Source organism: Palaemon carinicauda, chromosome 23 (assembly GCF_036898095.1).
Source record: "Palaemon carinicauda isolate YSFRI2023 chromosome 23, ASM3689809v2, whole genome shotgun sequence".
NCBI lineage: Eukaryota > Metazoa > Arthropoda > Malacostraca > Decapoda > Palaemonidae > Palaemon > Palaemon carinicauda.
The window spans coordinates 26,144,250-26,160,745 of NC_090747.1; the positions used below are offsets into that span (position 1 = coordinate 26,144,250).

At 34.3% G+C, this 16,496-nt stretch overlaps 2 protein-coding genes across 2 annotated transcripts; both read right to left on the bottom strand.

Moving 5' to 3' along the window:
- Positions 1–4,103: 4,103 nt before the first annotated feature.
- On the bottom strand, positions 4,104–6,156 carry LOC137617494 (uncharacterized). Its single transcript, XM_068347514.1, has 2 exons — positions 5,541–6,156; positions 4,104–5,482 (listed from the first exon to the last, which is right to left on the bottom strand). The coding sequence occupies exons 1-2, from the start codon at positions 6,154–6,156 to the stop codon at positions 4,104–4,106; spliced, it is 1,995 nt and encodes a 664-aa protein (XP_068203615.1).
- A 107-nt stretch (positions 6,157–6,263) lies between these two features.
- LOC137617495 (uncharacterized) lies at positions 6,264–9,950 on the bottom strand. Its single transcript, XM_068347515.1, has one exon. The coding sequence runs from the start codon at positions 9,948–9,950 to the stop codon at positions 6,264–6,266; it is 3,687 nt and encodes a 1,228-aa protein (XP_068203616.1).
- Positions 9,951–16,496: the final 6,546 nt, after the last annotated feature.

Consider the following 16,496-nt stretch of genomic DNA (forward strand, 5'->3'; position numbering starts at 1 on the left):
TTATGCTTGTATCCTCGCTCTCCCCTTGCACTGACAAGGACCTGAAATAAGATGTCGGTTTTTCTCACCTTTAACTGTTAACCGGTGCCGTGGCAGTTGAACACGAAATTTCCTATTAAGTATGTTATGGCTTTTTTTGCATGGAGTTAAAGTATATAAATGCGAGTGTTCTGTAATAAAGTTTCTCAGCTGCTTTCATCTTGCATTTGAGTCACAACCTTCTCTCGGCCCGCCACAAGACTTTCTGTGGGTTGGTCTTTTCACCCAACGGAAAACTCAAGCATTAATGTGAAGCTATTGCATTCTCTTCTCCTAGAATCTCATTAACTACAGCTATATTAAAATTAGCCACTTAACTGTCGTTATCAATATATATATTTTTTTAAACTGGTCGAGCCCTTTCCTTTATGCCATGGTATTTTCTTTCTCTGTCTAACCTAGCCAGTTTTGTGTATAGTTCTATTCTCTTACTAGAAACACACGAGGCTTTACTTACACTTGTAGAGTATGCAGGAGACTGGTGATATTTTCTTTTTATTTCTGCATTGGACAAGTGTTGTTTTTTAGTTACAACTTAGTATGAAATCTCATATTTCCCTTTACAAACATGTGTATGCATAAGGCAACGTTGATCACTTGTTACGAATAATTCTATCAGTGAATTAATGTTAGATAGTTTAAAAAAAAAAAAATGTCACGTTGAAATTATACTTCAGATAAAACATTTACTGTTACTGTTGCACGAATTCCTTTGTCAACGTAACTCTGGGAGAGTCAGTGAGACTAGTCTTTAAGCTTTCTCTGTGGATAGAAGTATTCAAACTGGGAAAAAAGGGCGTCCAGTGGGAGAACAGTTTAAGGAGAACGCTACAGTTAAATGATAATAATTTATGCATTTGGGGTATGATTTCAAAGTTATTACTTATATTTTGCTTATGTCATTTTGTGAATAAAAGAAGCGTAAGGATCGTGAATTCAAACCCTGCAATAAACTATTACAAGTCATAGTTTAGACTAAAATTACCGCTACTTAAATAATTGTAGTCTCTCATGGTTTTTTTTTTTTTTAGGTTGAGGAAAAATAAATATATAACTAAATAAATAAATGAATAAATAAGTATATAAATAGATAAATAAATAAATAAGCTAGGTGGTAAGTTATTTCACCTATTAAAATACAATTATTTCTATCTTTCTATTATTTTACTTATATTTCACGAACGGAAGACTTTAATCAAATCAGACATATTCAGCAACACGTGTTACGCGCAGATTCGGCAGAAGGACAATAACAACGTATCTTTAACAACAAAAACAATAATAATAATAATAGTAATAATAATAATAATAATAATAATAATAATAATTATTATTATTATTATTATAATACGATCACTCTAGAGTCTTGGCCTATGCTATTGGTTTTATAACTATTCGTCTTCTTCGGATGTGCAGCAGAGTCTTTCCCTTCCTAGTACGTCTTTTCGATTTTTTTTTCTCCTTTCTTATACCGTTTAGCCTTCTATAAAGAGTTATTTCGTTGATGTTAAGACGATTGGTTATATATAACTTTTTTTATCGAGAATCTGGTGAAATGCTTTTTAACTAGAGTTCGAGTTAACCGGTAACTGCTGAGTAGCTCCAACCATATTTGAGAGATGAGTTTCTTGTGAGAGTGCAACCATGAGATTACCAGTCTGCCATGTTAGACCCCGACCGCAACCTTATCCCCGATATATTCGTTACGTTAAATGCATTAATATTGTGGCTAAACAGTCAGATGTCTTATGTATTCAGAATTTTTTTTTTCCTTTTTGCCATAGTTGAACATTATTGTATTTAATACTCTCTCCATACTAATGATCTATCCATAATTTTGATAAAAAATATAGTATTAATTAACTATGCTAAATGAACTGTATCTTTTATTGAGCGCTTTTGAGAAATAATTCATTCTAGTAACCTAGTTTTATTAGAAATGTGAGTAATATGAGACTTTCGAATGAGAATCCCTGAAATCAGGTATCATCATTTATGCTACATACTGTACATTAATATATATATATATATATATATATATATATATATATATATATATATATATATATATATATATATATATATAAATACAAATATATATATATATATATATATATATATATATATATATATATATATATATATATATATATATATATATATATATACATATATATATATATATATATATATATATATATATATATATAAATACAAATATATATATATATATATATATATATATATATATATATATATATATATATATATATATATATATACATATATATATATATATATATATATATATATATATATATATATATATATATGTGTGTGTGTGTGTGTGTGTGTGCGTGTGTGTGTGTGTGCGTGTTCAGTTTGTAAACAAAATGTATGTAAAATCTAGATTTTGGTCGATTGTTTGAATAACAAATGCTCAAAGTTAAATCATATATGGTAGGTGCAAGTATCTCACACCTTGCAAGAAATTGGAAAAAATAAAATTATGCGATACCAGAGTTTCAGATCCAGACATTTCTTCTCTAGATGGGGTCGAAAGAAACGTTGAGCTTGGCCTATTTGTTAGCTCGTAGGTGGAGGTGTTCAAGCATTTGTCGATCTGGGGGCCAAACGACAGGGCCTATCGTGACTGAGGAAACTTATGGTTCCGGTTGCAAATGAATGTTGGAACGTGGCACGTGCTAGGTCATGCCTAATGTGTCATGATAGATTGCTTTTGTCAACTCTAACGAAAAGAATAAGAAGAGCCACACAACTCAAAATTGAGCGCAACACCTAAAACACGTTGAGCCTTCATTCTATGTGGTAGCTCTTTCCGATGGCTACACAAAATTTGAAATAGGTCTTTCGAAGTTAAAATGTATACCATTCGATCTGAATCGACGAAAAGATTACTATGGTACAATCCTTATTATAGGTAGCTAGTGGGTTGGCCAGATAGTACTAAACTGGATCCCACTCTCTGGTTACAGCTCCTTTTGTCTTTGCTTATATATTAACAGATTAGTCTTGCCTACTTTCCTGTCCTCATACACCTGACAATGCTGAGATTGCTAAACAATTCTTCTTTGCTTAAGGGGTTAACTAATGCAATGTAATTGTTCCTATTGGTAGGGGTGGAAGAGACTATATAACTATGATAAGCAGCTCATCTAGTAGAAGGACAAGCCAAAATGAAACTATTGTTCTCTAGCTTCTGTACCATGGTCCTCCACTGTCTTGGATTGGAGGTCTCTTGCATGAGGGTACACTCAAGTAAACTGTAGCTGCCGTTTTCTTCAAAGCCACAGGGATGAGATGGAGAATAGACACAGATACTGTTACTCACGTCACACTTTATTAAAAATTTGATATAAAGTTCAAGTTGATATCACAAGACACTTTAAACCAACTTAAAGCTTTAAATCACTTAACACTAAGCACTACAACTTAAGTTGACCATAACTGTAAAAGCTTATGATGTAGTTGGTCAGTACTCCAAGACCAGAGAACCAATGATGAGTACTTTGCTAGTAGTGCAGGGCGACGAGGTTCAAGAAAATCTGTGTTACTCTAAGCTACATCCAATACAAGCGAAACGAATTTCCAAAGAAATTTTCTTTACACTTCGAAGATTTCTTCTACTCTGTCAGTCATCAAAAACCTCGATCCTATTTCTAGAACATATAATTGTTACAGTGTGATTCCAACACTGATAACTACCAGGATAAACAATCTTTTCAAGAACTACTCAACACTTAACAAACAAATTACAGCAGTAACTATCAAAAAAAGACTGAACAATGTTTACATGTAAAACGGACAAAATATCTACAATACAATTTAACCCTAATCACCAAGTTGAAAAACAGAGCTTATTAGATAATTATATACACAAATGGTTTCTATAAAAATGCTGCATTTACATTCTCGGCCCTATAAACAAATTATTTGTTTATTAAAATCAATCATATCTATAAATGCAGGTGATATAAATAACATCTATAATAAATGTGATATACTCTTAAATCCTTTGATCCTAATAAAAATAATTATTATAATCATTGTTCCTCTACTGCAAGGAGAAGAACAAGCTTTTGAATGGATCGATGGAGCTTTGATGTTTGTGTCTTTAAAACTACACTACGTACAAAACCAGTTCTGTCCTTTCCAGTGCTGATAACACGACCCATCATCCAGTTACTCCTTAACTGATTATCATCTTTTACAAGGACAATATCACCAACTTGAAGATGCCGCTTTTCCTTGTTCCACTTCTGTCTCTCTTGTAATGTTAACAAATATTCTCTTCGCCATCTAGTCCAGAATAAGTTAGCCAAGAATTGAACATATCGCCACCTCTGTCTCAGATACATATCTCCTTTCTGAAAAACACCAGGTGGTGGCATCACAACACTTGATTTCTGTGTGAGAAGCTGTGCTGGACTGAGTGGTTGTAAGTCATCTGGGCTGTCACTGACTGTGGTCAAAGGACGGTTATTCACTATAGCCTCAACTTCTGTGAGAAGAGTGCGGTAACTCTCATCATCCAGTCGTCCAGCATGTTCCTTGAAGAGAGGAGTCAAGACCTTTCTCACAGTTCTAATCTGACGTTCCCACACACCTCCCATATGACTAGCTGTAGGGGGATTGAAGGTCCAGCTGATGCTTTCTTTTGAGAGGAAAGCTCTAACCTGATCATCATTCATCTCTTGCAGTGACTTCCTCAACTCCTTCTCAGCTCCATGAAAGTTTGTCCCATTGTCACACCAAATCTTCTTTACATTTCCTCTTCTAGCAACAAACCTTCTTAAAGCATTTATGAAGGACGATGTGTCTAAGGAATTGGCTGTCTCTATATGAATTGCTCTTGTAGACAAGCAAGTAAATAATACACCATACCTCTTCCTGATTTGCCTTCCTTCTTTGACTTCCTGTGGCCCAAAGAAGTCAACACCTGTGTGTGTGAATGGAGCTGCTGGAATTACTCTTTCCAATGGTAAATAAGCCATCTTCTGGTTTAGAACAGGGTTTCTCATTTTTCTGCAAATGACACATCTTTGTAGAACCTGGCGGACACTTGCATTAGTACGGATAATCCAGTAAAGTTCTCTAAGTTTTGCCATCACATGGTTGCGTCCAGCATGAGCTAATTTTTCATGTGTGTACCGGATAATCAAAGTGGTAATATGACTCTTTCTAGGTAATATCATTGGATGTTTCTCGCCAGCTGAAATTTCTGCTTTGGAGAGCCGTCCATTAACGCGAAGAAGCCTGTCTTTAGGATCAATGAAGGGATCTAGTTTATAAATGCTACTGCTACTACAAAGTCCTCGGCCCCTTGACCCTTCGCTCTTTTGTAAGAGTGTTACTTCCTTACTAAAAGTTTTCTTCTGAATATATCTGATGACTGCTTTTTCAGCAGCATCTAATTCTTCTGCTGTAAATGAACCATTAATTCTAGCTTGTCTCTTAGATTTCAGTATGGAAAAAAAGACGGTGATACACAGCAACAGCCATCCTCAATCGATGCCATGAAGAATAATACTCAAGAAACTTATCAACAGCATTTCCCTCCCCATCTTCTGGATGTACTGCAAAACTTGTAGATCCTTCCAATTCAACTACACCATGGGGAATATCATTTTTCCACAGCTCCTCTGGTCCCTTAAGAAAATATGGGCCATCAAACCAAATGTTACTGTTCAGCATTTGCTGACTTGTGAAACCTCTTGATGCAATATCAGCAGGATTCTCTTCACTCTGAACATATCTCCACTGTGTATTTTCAGAGAAATCCTTGATTACTTTCACTCTATTTGCAACAAATATAGGAAATCTCTTTCTATCATTAAAAATATAGTGAAGAACTGTTGTAGAATCTGTGTGATAGAATGTCTGGTCCACTGTAATCTGCAGCTCTTTCAAAATGTGTTGTGCGAGATTTATGGACACCACTGAAGCAGTCAATTCCAGTCGCGGTATGGTTGTTGCCTTTACAGGACACACTCTAGACTTTCCCATCAGCAGAGCAGTAGAAATCCTCCCACTGTTATCAGAAAGTCTCATGTATGCTGCAGCACCATAGCCTTCATTACTAGCATCTGAAAACATGTGCAGCTGTTTGGAAGTCACTGTACCAAATTCCTTTGGTTTGACACATCTTGGAATCTTTAAGTTACTCAGGATTGGTAAATCATCAAGTCACCTTCTCCAGGGCTTCAGGTATTTTTTGGGAATAACATCATCCCATCCCAAGCTGCTATCCTGACAAACTTCGCGAAGAATTCTCTTAGCTGGCAAAAGAAAAGGAGCCACAAAACCAAGAGGATCATAAAGGGAACATACTGTTGACAAAATACCTCTCCTTGTAAATGTTTTGGGTCCAAGCTTGCGGAGAAAGTAAAGTAGTAATTTTCAATATTCCACTGAAGACCAAGAGCTCTTTCTACATGAAGTTCATCATAGTCAAGATCACATGTTTGAAGATCTTTTGAACGGTCCTCTTGTGGGATTGATTTCAACACCAGCCTGCTGTTACTCACGAACTTTGTCAGCCGAAAACCTCTTTCCTTCAATGCTGCTGTAAAGTCTTTCACAAGTCTTAATGCCTGCTCTTCTGAAGGTACAGACTTTAAATAGTCATCCACATAAAAATTAGTCTTAATGGTGTGTTCTACATCTGGACCATACTTATCTCTTGCATGGTCAGCTGCTGCCCTCAAAGCATAATTGGCGATGCTAGGTGATGATACTGCTCCAAAGATGTGAACACCCATCCGATACTCTGTAAGTTTGCTTTCAAGTTCACCACCAGGCCACCATAAAAATCTTAGGTATTTATGTTGATCCTTTAGTACCTGAACTTTGTAAAACATAGATTCTATGTCACCCATCAAAGCCACCTTTTCTAGACGAAATCTGAGGAGCACTCCAATCAGGGAATTAGTCATATCAGGACCTTGCATCAACCTGTCATTAAGGGAACTACCCTGGTATTTAGCACTACAGTCAAAGACTACTCTAATCTTATTTGGCTTTTTTGGATGGTAGACACTATGATGAGGTAGATACCATGCAGGTTGTTCATCATACGACTGATCCTCCGGAACCTTATAAGCATATCCTTCAGACACCAATTTCTCAACAAATTCCACATAATCTTTATGGTACTTTGGATTTAGTTTCATTTTTCTTCTTTGCCATTGTGCTCGTTTTACTGCCTGTTCTCTATTGTTTACCAAGTTAACTTTATTGGTTCTAAATGGTAGGGGAAGCTGGTAGTGTCCATTGGTAAACTGAATTTTTTCTGCCACTTCTCTGAGGAACTGTTGATCTTCTTGTGACAGACCCTTCTCATCAGGAACTCTACCAACATCTTTCTCACTAAAGTCTCTTTCAAACATATGGACCACAGCTGCAGGAAGAAAACATTCCTTTACCCTTTCAACTTCCTGAAGAAAGACATGGTGACATGAAATACTGTTCTTCTCTGAAGAGTATTTAAAATGTAGAGGTCCACTAACAGTCCATCCATGGTGGTAAAGAACAGCATAAGAATCTTGACCCTTGGCTGGAAGCACCTCTAATGGTTGCAGTGCTTTAGGGCAATTACTGCCAATCAACAAACCAATCTCCAGATCAGCTCTATAATCAGTAATTAGATCAGCAATATTCCTCAGACCGGCTACCTTTTTGAGCAATTTTGGTTTTGGTATCTGTTGATGACTCACTGGGATATCTTGACGAGTAAAGGTTTTTGGCAGATCAATAGTGTTGCTTCCTTCCATATCTGTAACACACAAATTATTAACCGCCAAAGTATTCACAATGTTTACGCCATGCATGGTTTGAAGCTTTAAACATGTCTCTGTTCCAGATGCACCTATCTGCTCTCGTAAACTCTCTGTGATGAAACATCCAGTGCTGCCATTATCAAAAAAGGCATAAGTGTCTAAAACTACTTTGTTTCCTTTCTGATATACTTTTACTGGGAGAATAGCCTGTAATATTGTATTTACTTCACTAACATGATTGGTAGTACATGTGCTAACAATAATTTCACTTGCATCTTTGCTTGATGAGCTATCATTCTCTTTAGGTAGCTTGAATCCGTCGATATGCAGTGATGTGGGATGCCTCTTAGAGCATGTCTTACATTGCTTCCTTTTCATACATCCTTTAGAGGTATGGTTGAGACACAAGCATCCAAAACACAACCTTCTCTCCTTAAGGAAATCTATTTTTTCTTCAGAGGTCTTCTTAGCAAAATTCCAGCAATCGTCAAGATCATGGTTTTTCTTGCACATTGGACATGATTTCTCTTTCTCAGACACTATTGATGTCTTTCTATTTTCTGGATTCAGTTCTGCTTGGGTAGCAAAGCTTGAACTTTTGCTCTTTTGTTGACAAGATCTGAATTTGAAGCTACCAGAGTTGTTTTCAGGCTTTGATAAATTATTTTGAAGAGCAAACTTGCTGAATGCTGGGTCGTTTGCTGCCTTTGCCTTTTTATAAACAAATTCAACCAAATCAGCAAAATCAACTTCTCCCTTTTCTTCCCTCAAATGTCCAGCCAGGCTACACCACTTGTTCTGAAGAAATGTCAGAAGTTTTTTAACAACTGCTTGAAGGTTAGGAAGATGATTTAGTACTTCCATGTGTGACAAGTTGGTCATGGCATGTCTGCACTTAATAAGGAATAAAGCAAATGTATACAAGCTATGAGGATCTTCGTGTTTCAGTGCAGACCAAGAAATAAATTTCTTAATATATGCCATCGACACCTTGTAGGGATCGCCATACTCTTGACTGAGCAAATTCCTAGCTGTAGTATATCCTTCTGAAGAACTCATATACAAGCATCCACCTATCAAGTCTTTGGCTTCCCCTTCAAGTTGCTGATCCAAGTAGTACAGTTTGTCAGCATCACCCGAAGCATTTGGGGCAATTCTGGAATCAAATGCCATCATGAAACTGGCAAACTCAATAGGATCACCTTTAAATTTTGGTACTTCTATGCTTGGAAGCAACATTGCTGCAGTCATGTGCTGCTGTGTCTTCAGGAGCATCTCTTGTTGGGACTGTAGTTGCATATCAAGATTTGGCTCGGAGAGCAGACACTGGCTAGAACTACAGGGAACGTTCGCTTTCAACTCAGGAGTATCTGCTATTATATCCGAAGTTTGTGGTTGGAACGGGTCTACATTTAGATTCAACTGGGAAGGAGTATCTTTCGGCACGATATCCGAAATATTGTCAGCTTCAGCATAAACTCTTTCTCTTGCTTGAGACATTGCAATTTTTGTTTCTAATTCCAATTGCTCTTGCTTTTTTCTAAGTATAAATTCTTGCTCTTCCCTCTCCTGCTTAAGTCTGAGTTCTTGCTCTTCCATCACTTTTGCTTTTTCTCTCATAGCATGTTGAGCCATCAATTCTGCCAGTCTAGCTTTCTCTTTGAGGCGAGCAGATCTTACACTAGTTCTGCTGGACTTGGTCCTGCTAGTGGATGAGGAACAAAGACTTTTTCTATCAAGATCTGCCGTCAATTGCAATTCACTTTCCTTAACCCAGTTATTAATTTCTGTAATGAAACGATCAATGGATACTGTATTTTCTGAATACCTCTTATTTACTGTGTTTCGTTCACTGGAATCTGTTAAACGCTTCTTATATTGCTGAAAACATTCATCATATTCATCACGTAATTTACAGAAAATAATCATTTCAGACTTCACCAGATGGAGATTATCACAATTATCCATTAGTCTTAAGATCTCATTTCTCCTTTTGGTCACAGCAGACAGAGCAGCAGTTTGGGCATTTTTCAAAGTTTTCATTTGCTCTTGTATCACTTCGAGACAATCTTCACTGACTATAGACACAGCAACTTCGCTAGATTCCGGCATTTTCAATCACAAGATTTTCTTGAACTAATGTAGCTGCCGTTTTCTTCAAAGCCACAGGGATGAGATGGAGAATAGACACAGATACTGTTACTCACGTCACACTTTATTAAAAATTTGATATAAAGTTCAAGTTGATATCACAAGACACTTTTAACCAACTTAAAGCTTTAAATCACTTAACACTAAGCACTACAACTTAAGTTGACCATAACTGTAAAAGCTTATGATGTAGTTGGTCAGTACTCCAAGACCAGAGAACCAATGATGAGTACTTTGCTAGTAGTGCAGGGCGACGAGGTTCAAGAAAATCTGTGTTACTCTAAGCTACATCCAATACAAGCGAAACGAATTTCCAAAGAAATTTTCTTTACACTTCGAAGACTTCTTCTACTCTGTCAGTCATCAAAAACCTCGATCCTATTTCTAGAACATATAATTGTTACAGTGTGATTCCAACACTGATAACTACCAGGATAAACAATCTTTTCAAGAACTACTCAACACTTAACAAACAAATTACAGCAGTAACTATCAAACAAAGACTGAACAATGTTTACATGTAAAAGGGACAAAATATCTACAATACAATTTAACCCTAATCACCAAGTTGAAAAACAGAGCTTATTAGAAAATTATATACATAAATGGTTTCTATAAAAATGCTGCATTTACATAAACTATTCCATCTTATTACTCTTCCTCTTGTTTGGCTGTTTTTTTTCTAAGTTTTTATAATTTATATATTAATGGTCCAGTTTAATATTGTTACTGTTCTTAAAATATTTTATTTTGATTATTCAATGCATTGCCTATAGTTAATTACTTCCTTGTTTCCTATCCCCACTGGGCTATTTTTCCTTGTTGGAGCCATTGGGCTCATAGCATCTTGCTTTTCCCACTTGGGTTATAGCTTAGCTTGTAATAATAATAATAATAATAATAATAATAATAATAATAATAATAATAATAATAATACCATATTCTGATTATATTACTCTATATGTCATCGGCCAAAAACTAAATGCCAGAATTTGACCATTTTCCTGAACATAGAAGTCAGTGAGTGATTTATCATGTTGAAAATGAGTACTAATTGTTTCGTCTTGTGTACCGGTTCGTATTAACCCCAAAGCTTTCTGTGTTATGAAAATAGCCGAAACCGGCAGGGGTTTAGTGGGTGTTATGTGAGCTACATTCATACAAGTTAAAGTATCGGTAATTGGCATTGAAACGTCACGGAAGCCATTTTTCGATAATCCCCGGACGCTAAATTTCAACGGCGCCGTAAATTACTCGTAGAATACTTCACAACCTGAATGAAATTTTCCAGTATTTATAGGATGTATATTTACTACATCCACACCTATTCTCATGTTGATATGTACCATAGAAAAGTCCCATCAAATGTTTATTTCAGTATGTGTTGAATGGCTATTTTGGGATGTGGCGTAAATTGTTCCTAGAATAATACACTTTCCGAAATGAACATTTCAGGAATTGGCAGAAAATCATAGGTTCTCTGTTCCTGTAAATTCCATGATATTATCTACAATAAAAAAAAAACACAGCTATCATGTAGCCTTCTTAAAAATTATGTAAAATGTAGCGACGTTACAGTGAACTGCCTGATAGTGAGCGACATCAACGAGGGATAATGCTAATCTCATGAGCAATATCCGTCCTAAGTTCAACTAGTGGTATGGATATTTGCTTTGTATGTACAAATTTTCATGCTAATTTTTGCAATAAAAAAGCCACAACAAACGTTTACTTTGTTGTGGGTTGAATGGTTGTTTTTGGCGGTAGAGTAAATTGTTTCTAGAATAGTTCACATATCCGAATGAAGATTTCCAGTATTGGTGGGAAATATACAGTATTTTCTCTGTTCCTGCTAAATGCCATGGAAATATCTACAAGTGAAAAGGCACAGCTATCATGTAGACTGTTAAATGTAGCCTTACAGTGAATTGCGTGATAGTGAGCGCCATCAACGAGGGACACTGCCCATTTTATAAACAACATCCATCCTGAATTGCACCTGCTACCTATTATTATTATTATTATTATTATTATTATTATTATTATTATTATTATTATGTCTTATGAAATATTATTTGTTGACCATATAAAGACCAAGCTATTTTCTTAGAGAATGGTCATGTAATAGCCTTCATATGAGTGCATTCTCCAAAGCAAGTTATATAACTGCTGATGTACAGTAGACATAGATTTAAAATTTTCCTTCTCCTCTTATTCGTTCTTAGTTTTCTGGAATAAAAATAAATCTCATATTAAGGCTTGATTACTTAGTTCCAGACAAAGCTCAAATGTGATAAGTATGTTTTTTTTTTTTCAATTAGTAATAGACTTTTTTGAATAAACTGTTCTAAAATTTCTCCAAAAAAGATAAAAGTGAATGTGAATATTTTACGATACATTCCAGGTAACAAAAATCTCAATGTCTAAATTAAGAAAATTTGTTAAATGTTTATCCAACTGATAACTATCCTTCAGTCCGTCCTCTAAGATTTTTTCCCTATTCGCTTGGTATTCCATAGAAGTTAAAAAAAAAGCCATAAATTTATCAATTCAGGTAAACATACCAATATACAATCAATGCAACCGTCATAAAATTGTTAATAGTGTATGACGGACTTTGAGGGCTTTACACTGCACTTTGCAGTCGTAAAGGTGATTTTATGAGGCCGTAAAACGTATTCAAACAGTTCCACACCGATAAAACTGATTCATTCTACCACTCCCGTTGAACATGTGTTTGTGGATTACTATGAGTTTCATCTGTTTTGACAATCATGAGAGTTAGTTTGATTAGTAGCACAACACAATTCTGAGGCTTTCAATGGTTTGGGGCAAATTGATGTACTGACTTTCTACTCTAAAATTTATTGGTTGAATTTCCAATATGAAGGAGGAGATGCAACAATATTTACTTCCCCAATTCTTGAACGAATGGATTTCCACTGAGCAAACAGATAGTTAGAAAAATGATACTAGTCGAAACTATTATAGACAGAACTCCATAGAAACCTCTTTATGGGATTTGGGATAAACAGGAGTACTATAGTGATTCCTAAGGCAGCCTGTCAGCTATTACTCAACTATCGAAAATATAAAAAAGCCTGAGCTCACATCACCGACGCGAAACCGACCCCCCCCCCAAGAAAAAAAAACACTAGTTATTATTAAAAACAAACATATTTCATGCCCGATGTTCCTAAAGCCATGTCCTTTTGTGTTTGGTCCATCTCCTTTAATATATAATTTATGGAAAGGAGAATATGATCATATTTTCTCATAAGAAAAACTGTGTAACTTATACAAAACTATATAAAACATATATCTGTTCTGATTGAGATTCGGGTATAAGATCTCTCTCTCTCTCTCTCTCTCTCTCTCTCTCTCTCTCTCTCTCTCTCTCTCTCTCTCTCTCTCTCTCTCTCTCTCTCTCTCTCTCCATTGTTTTTTAATGAAACACATTTTGGATAACACTCAAAGTATTTAAGGGAACATCGCTTTACGTAGCTACAGAGCTACTATGAGTTTGTGCTGGTTAGTGTTTCTGCTGAAATTAGTTAAGAAGTGTTTACAATTATTTTAAAATTTCCAGAGCTGTGTGTTGACTCCTGTTTGTATCATTTAAAAAAATTTACGCACTGGAGATATCAGAATACCCTAAATTGATACATTGTGTCAGACATGTTTCAGAACGAAAAAAATTACCAATGGTGCAAAATACTTTTAAGCTTTTTTTTTTTTCCATGAAATCTCTATAGGGGCAAATAAGAAAAAGCATACCACCATGAAAAGGAGAGATGGGTCTGTTAGAAAACCAGCAGATAAGGAAAGGTAACGTTGGATGAAAATCTTTAATAAGGTAATGAATAGGAGATATGAAGGGAATCATTTGATTGATATACCTGAAGCTGAGGAAGACCTAGATGTTCCCATGAATGAAGTCATTATGTTTGAAGTCAAAGTTATGATAAAAAATACTCACGAGATGAAATGGTGCTTGATACGATGAAATAACAGCTGAGATGTTATTGACCGAAAATGAAATGACTTACAGAATATTTACAAGATTATTTTGTAGAAAGTGGTGTGAAAGGTCGAATCATGATGAATATATATATATATATATATATATATATATATATATATATATATATATATATATATATATATATATATATGTATATATATACATATATATATATATACATATATATATGTATATATATATATATATATATATATATATATATATATATATATATATATATATATATATAAATATAAATAAATATATATATATATATATATATATATATATATATATATATATATATATATATATATATATATATATATATATATATATATATATATATATTGCCAAGGACAATTAAAGATTAAAGTTGCAAAATAAAGGTTTACTTTCTGTTTCTGCCATTCGTGAATTGTATACTGAAAAGAAAACAGAATATGGACTGATAATTTCATTCATCCTGTCAATAAGTGGTTTGATATTATCAATTGCTCTTCATTGTTTGGCCACATAGTTTCATGAAATGCTTTTCGAATAAATTATGAGGAGGAAAAAAAAATGATAGAAATCGTTGGTACCTTGTGAACCATGAGAGATAGAGACTCAAGATATAAATGCTTGTAGGAATTCCCTCCAAAAAGAGTAATTCTGTCATGCTAAATCCATACTTAAAATATAGCAAAATCTCTTGGAATATAGTTGTTTTTTTGCATATACAAAATGAAAGACCCACATGACAATCCAACTTTGATAAGTTATAGGTTTCACTTTTGGAAGTGGAAAAACTAGAACTGAGTGTAAAGTAGAAGAATTTGATATAGGAAACGGACAATTGTCATTTTCTAATGCAAAAAAGAACACTGAGAAAGACCTGTCAGTATAAATGTGTTTGACTAGCATTTTATTAGAAACTATAATCAATGATCTTGAAAGGGAAAATGAAGATATAATGGATAATCTGGAAGAAAATGAAAATCTGATTGACAGAGAGGTAGTCAAACTTAGAAAATCTATTTTTGAGTCTTTCTGTTACATTGTTAGATACCGTGTATTGTCGGGATATATATTTTTCCTAACGTAGGGGCTAATGTATCAAACTATAATGAAACAAAGGGTATTTGCAGAGCAATATCAACATAGGCAGACTTTATGCAGTGTTTCTTATGCATTTATGTCTCAGATATCTATAGTGAGATGAGAGATATATTGATTGCATATCATGGGGAAACTTCATGGGAAGATACTGACTGCATCAAGACACTAATTTATGAATTTGAATTGTCAGATTTTGATGTCACAAAGATGTGATACGTTTCTTTGCAAGAGTTTCTTTTTGTTTTAGTATGATATATAGAAATAAAATTACTGTAAAAAATTAAATGTTAAAAAATGACGGTTGAAGCATGAAACAAAATTAATCAAATTAATGTGGAAATTATATCGAGGAATTGTTTGTCCTGGATTTGTTGAATGAATCCAAACAATACTATATAAGATGAAAATGGTTTTGTTTTTCATTCATATTACTGGATAGTTTCATTTTTTCTGACCTTCGATGAATCAGACACCCTGTGGGTCAACTTATCACTCAAGTGAAATTTGACAAAGGTTTATACGGAGAATAATTTCATTAAAGGAACTAAAAAAAATTACGGCAAAAATGCCTCATATCAGTCAAATGAATATTTAGTAGATAGGGGCTCACGTGACTACCTGCACGGAAAAGGACTTATTTTGGTCACCACGATAGCAGACCTCTTTTTCTCTGGATCCTAAGGGTATCATTGTAGTTTAGCTGAAAAAAAAAAAATATCGCATATGCAGCAGCAATCTGTATAATGTAATATACATCTTCAGTAACAAGAAAAATGCTAACATGGTTGCTCAGGATCTTAACCTAATTCATGAGCTTTCCAACAACACAAGAGGATTTCTTGGATCTGTCCCCCAGTTTTCCTTTTGGAAATGTTTCTTTACTTTAAATTTCAAATGGTCTATGAAAAAATGACTTTACATAAAACATCTTATTTGCATTTGTATTAGAACATAAAATCTCAAGAAATTATTCATCCCATATTCATTTATAAATTATTCATAATTAGTGGTACCTAATATATCCGAGCTTTCATTTTACCAATATTTTCTTAATCTTCTTATTCTTTTTTTTTCATTTCTTGAATCTAAAGATTTTCTCTGAATTTGCTGTTTCTAGATCATATATATAGTCTCCTTACTTACCTATCTACCTCACATGATACAAATCAATTGGGAGATTATTATATGATTTGAAGCCTGAATATTTCATAAAATTATTGAACTAAACACTGCTTGATTGAGGTCTTCCAGCATATGTGTTAATCTGATTAGGGACTAAAGCTTTTGAAGATATAGAAAACTTTATATCCGCCCTCATATATTAATCCTATTCTAAGAACCTTATATTCAGTTTTTTATTAACATTAAAAACATTTGTATGA

Coding starts and splice junctions, on each gene's coding strand:
- LOC137617495 (XM_068347515.1), bottom strand. CDS start 9,950: ATGCCGGAATCTAGCGAAGTTGCTGTGTCTATAGTCAGTGAAGATTGT.
- LOC137617494 (XM_068347514.1), bottom strand. CDS start 6,156: ATGTTTTCAGATGCTAGTAATGAAGGCTATGGTGCTGCAGCATACATG. Junction 5,483..5,540: donor GGCTGTTGCTGTGTATCACC/GTCTTTTTTTCC, acceptor GTTCATTTACAG/CAGAAGAATTAGATGCTGCT.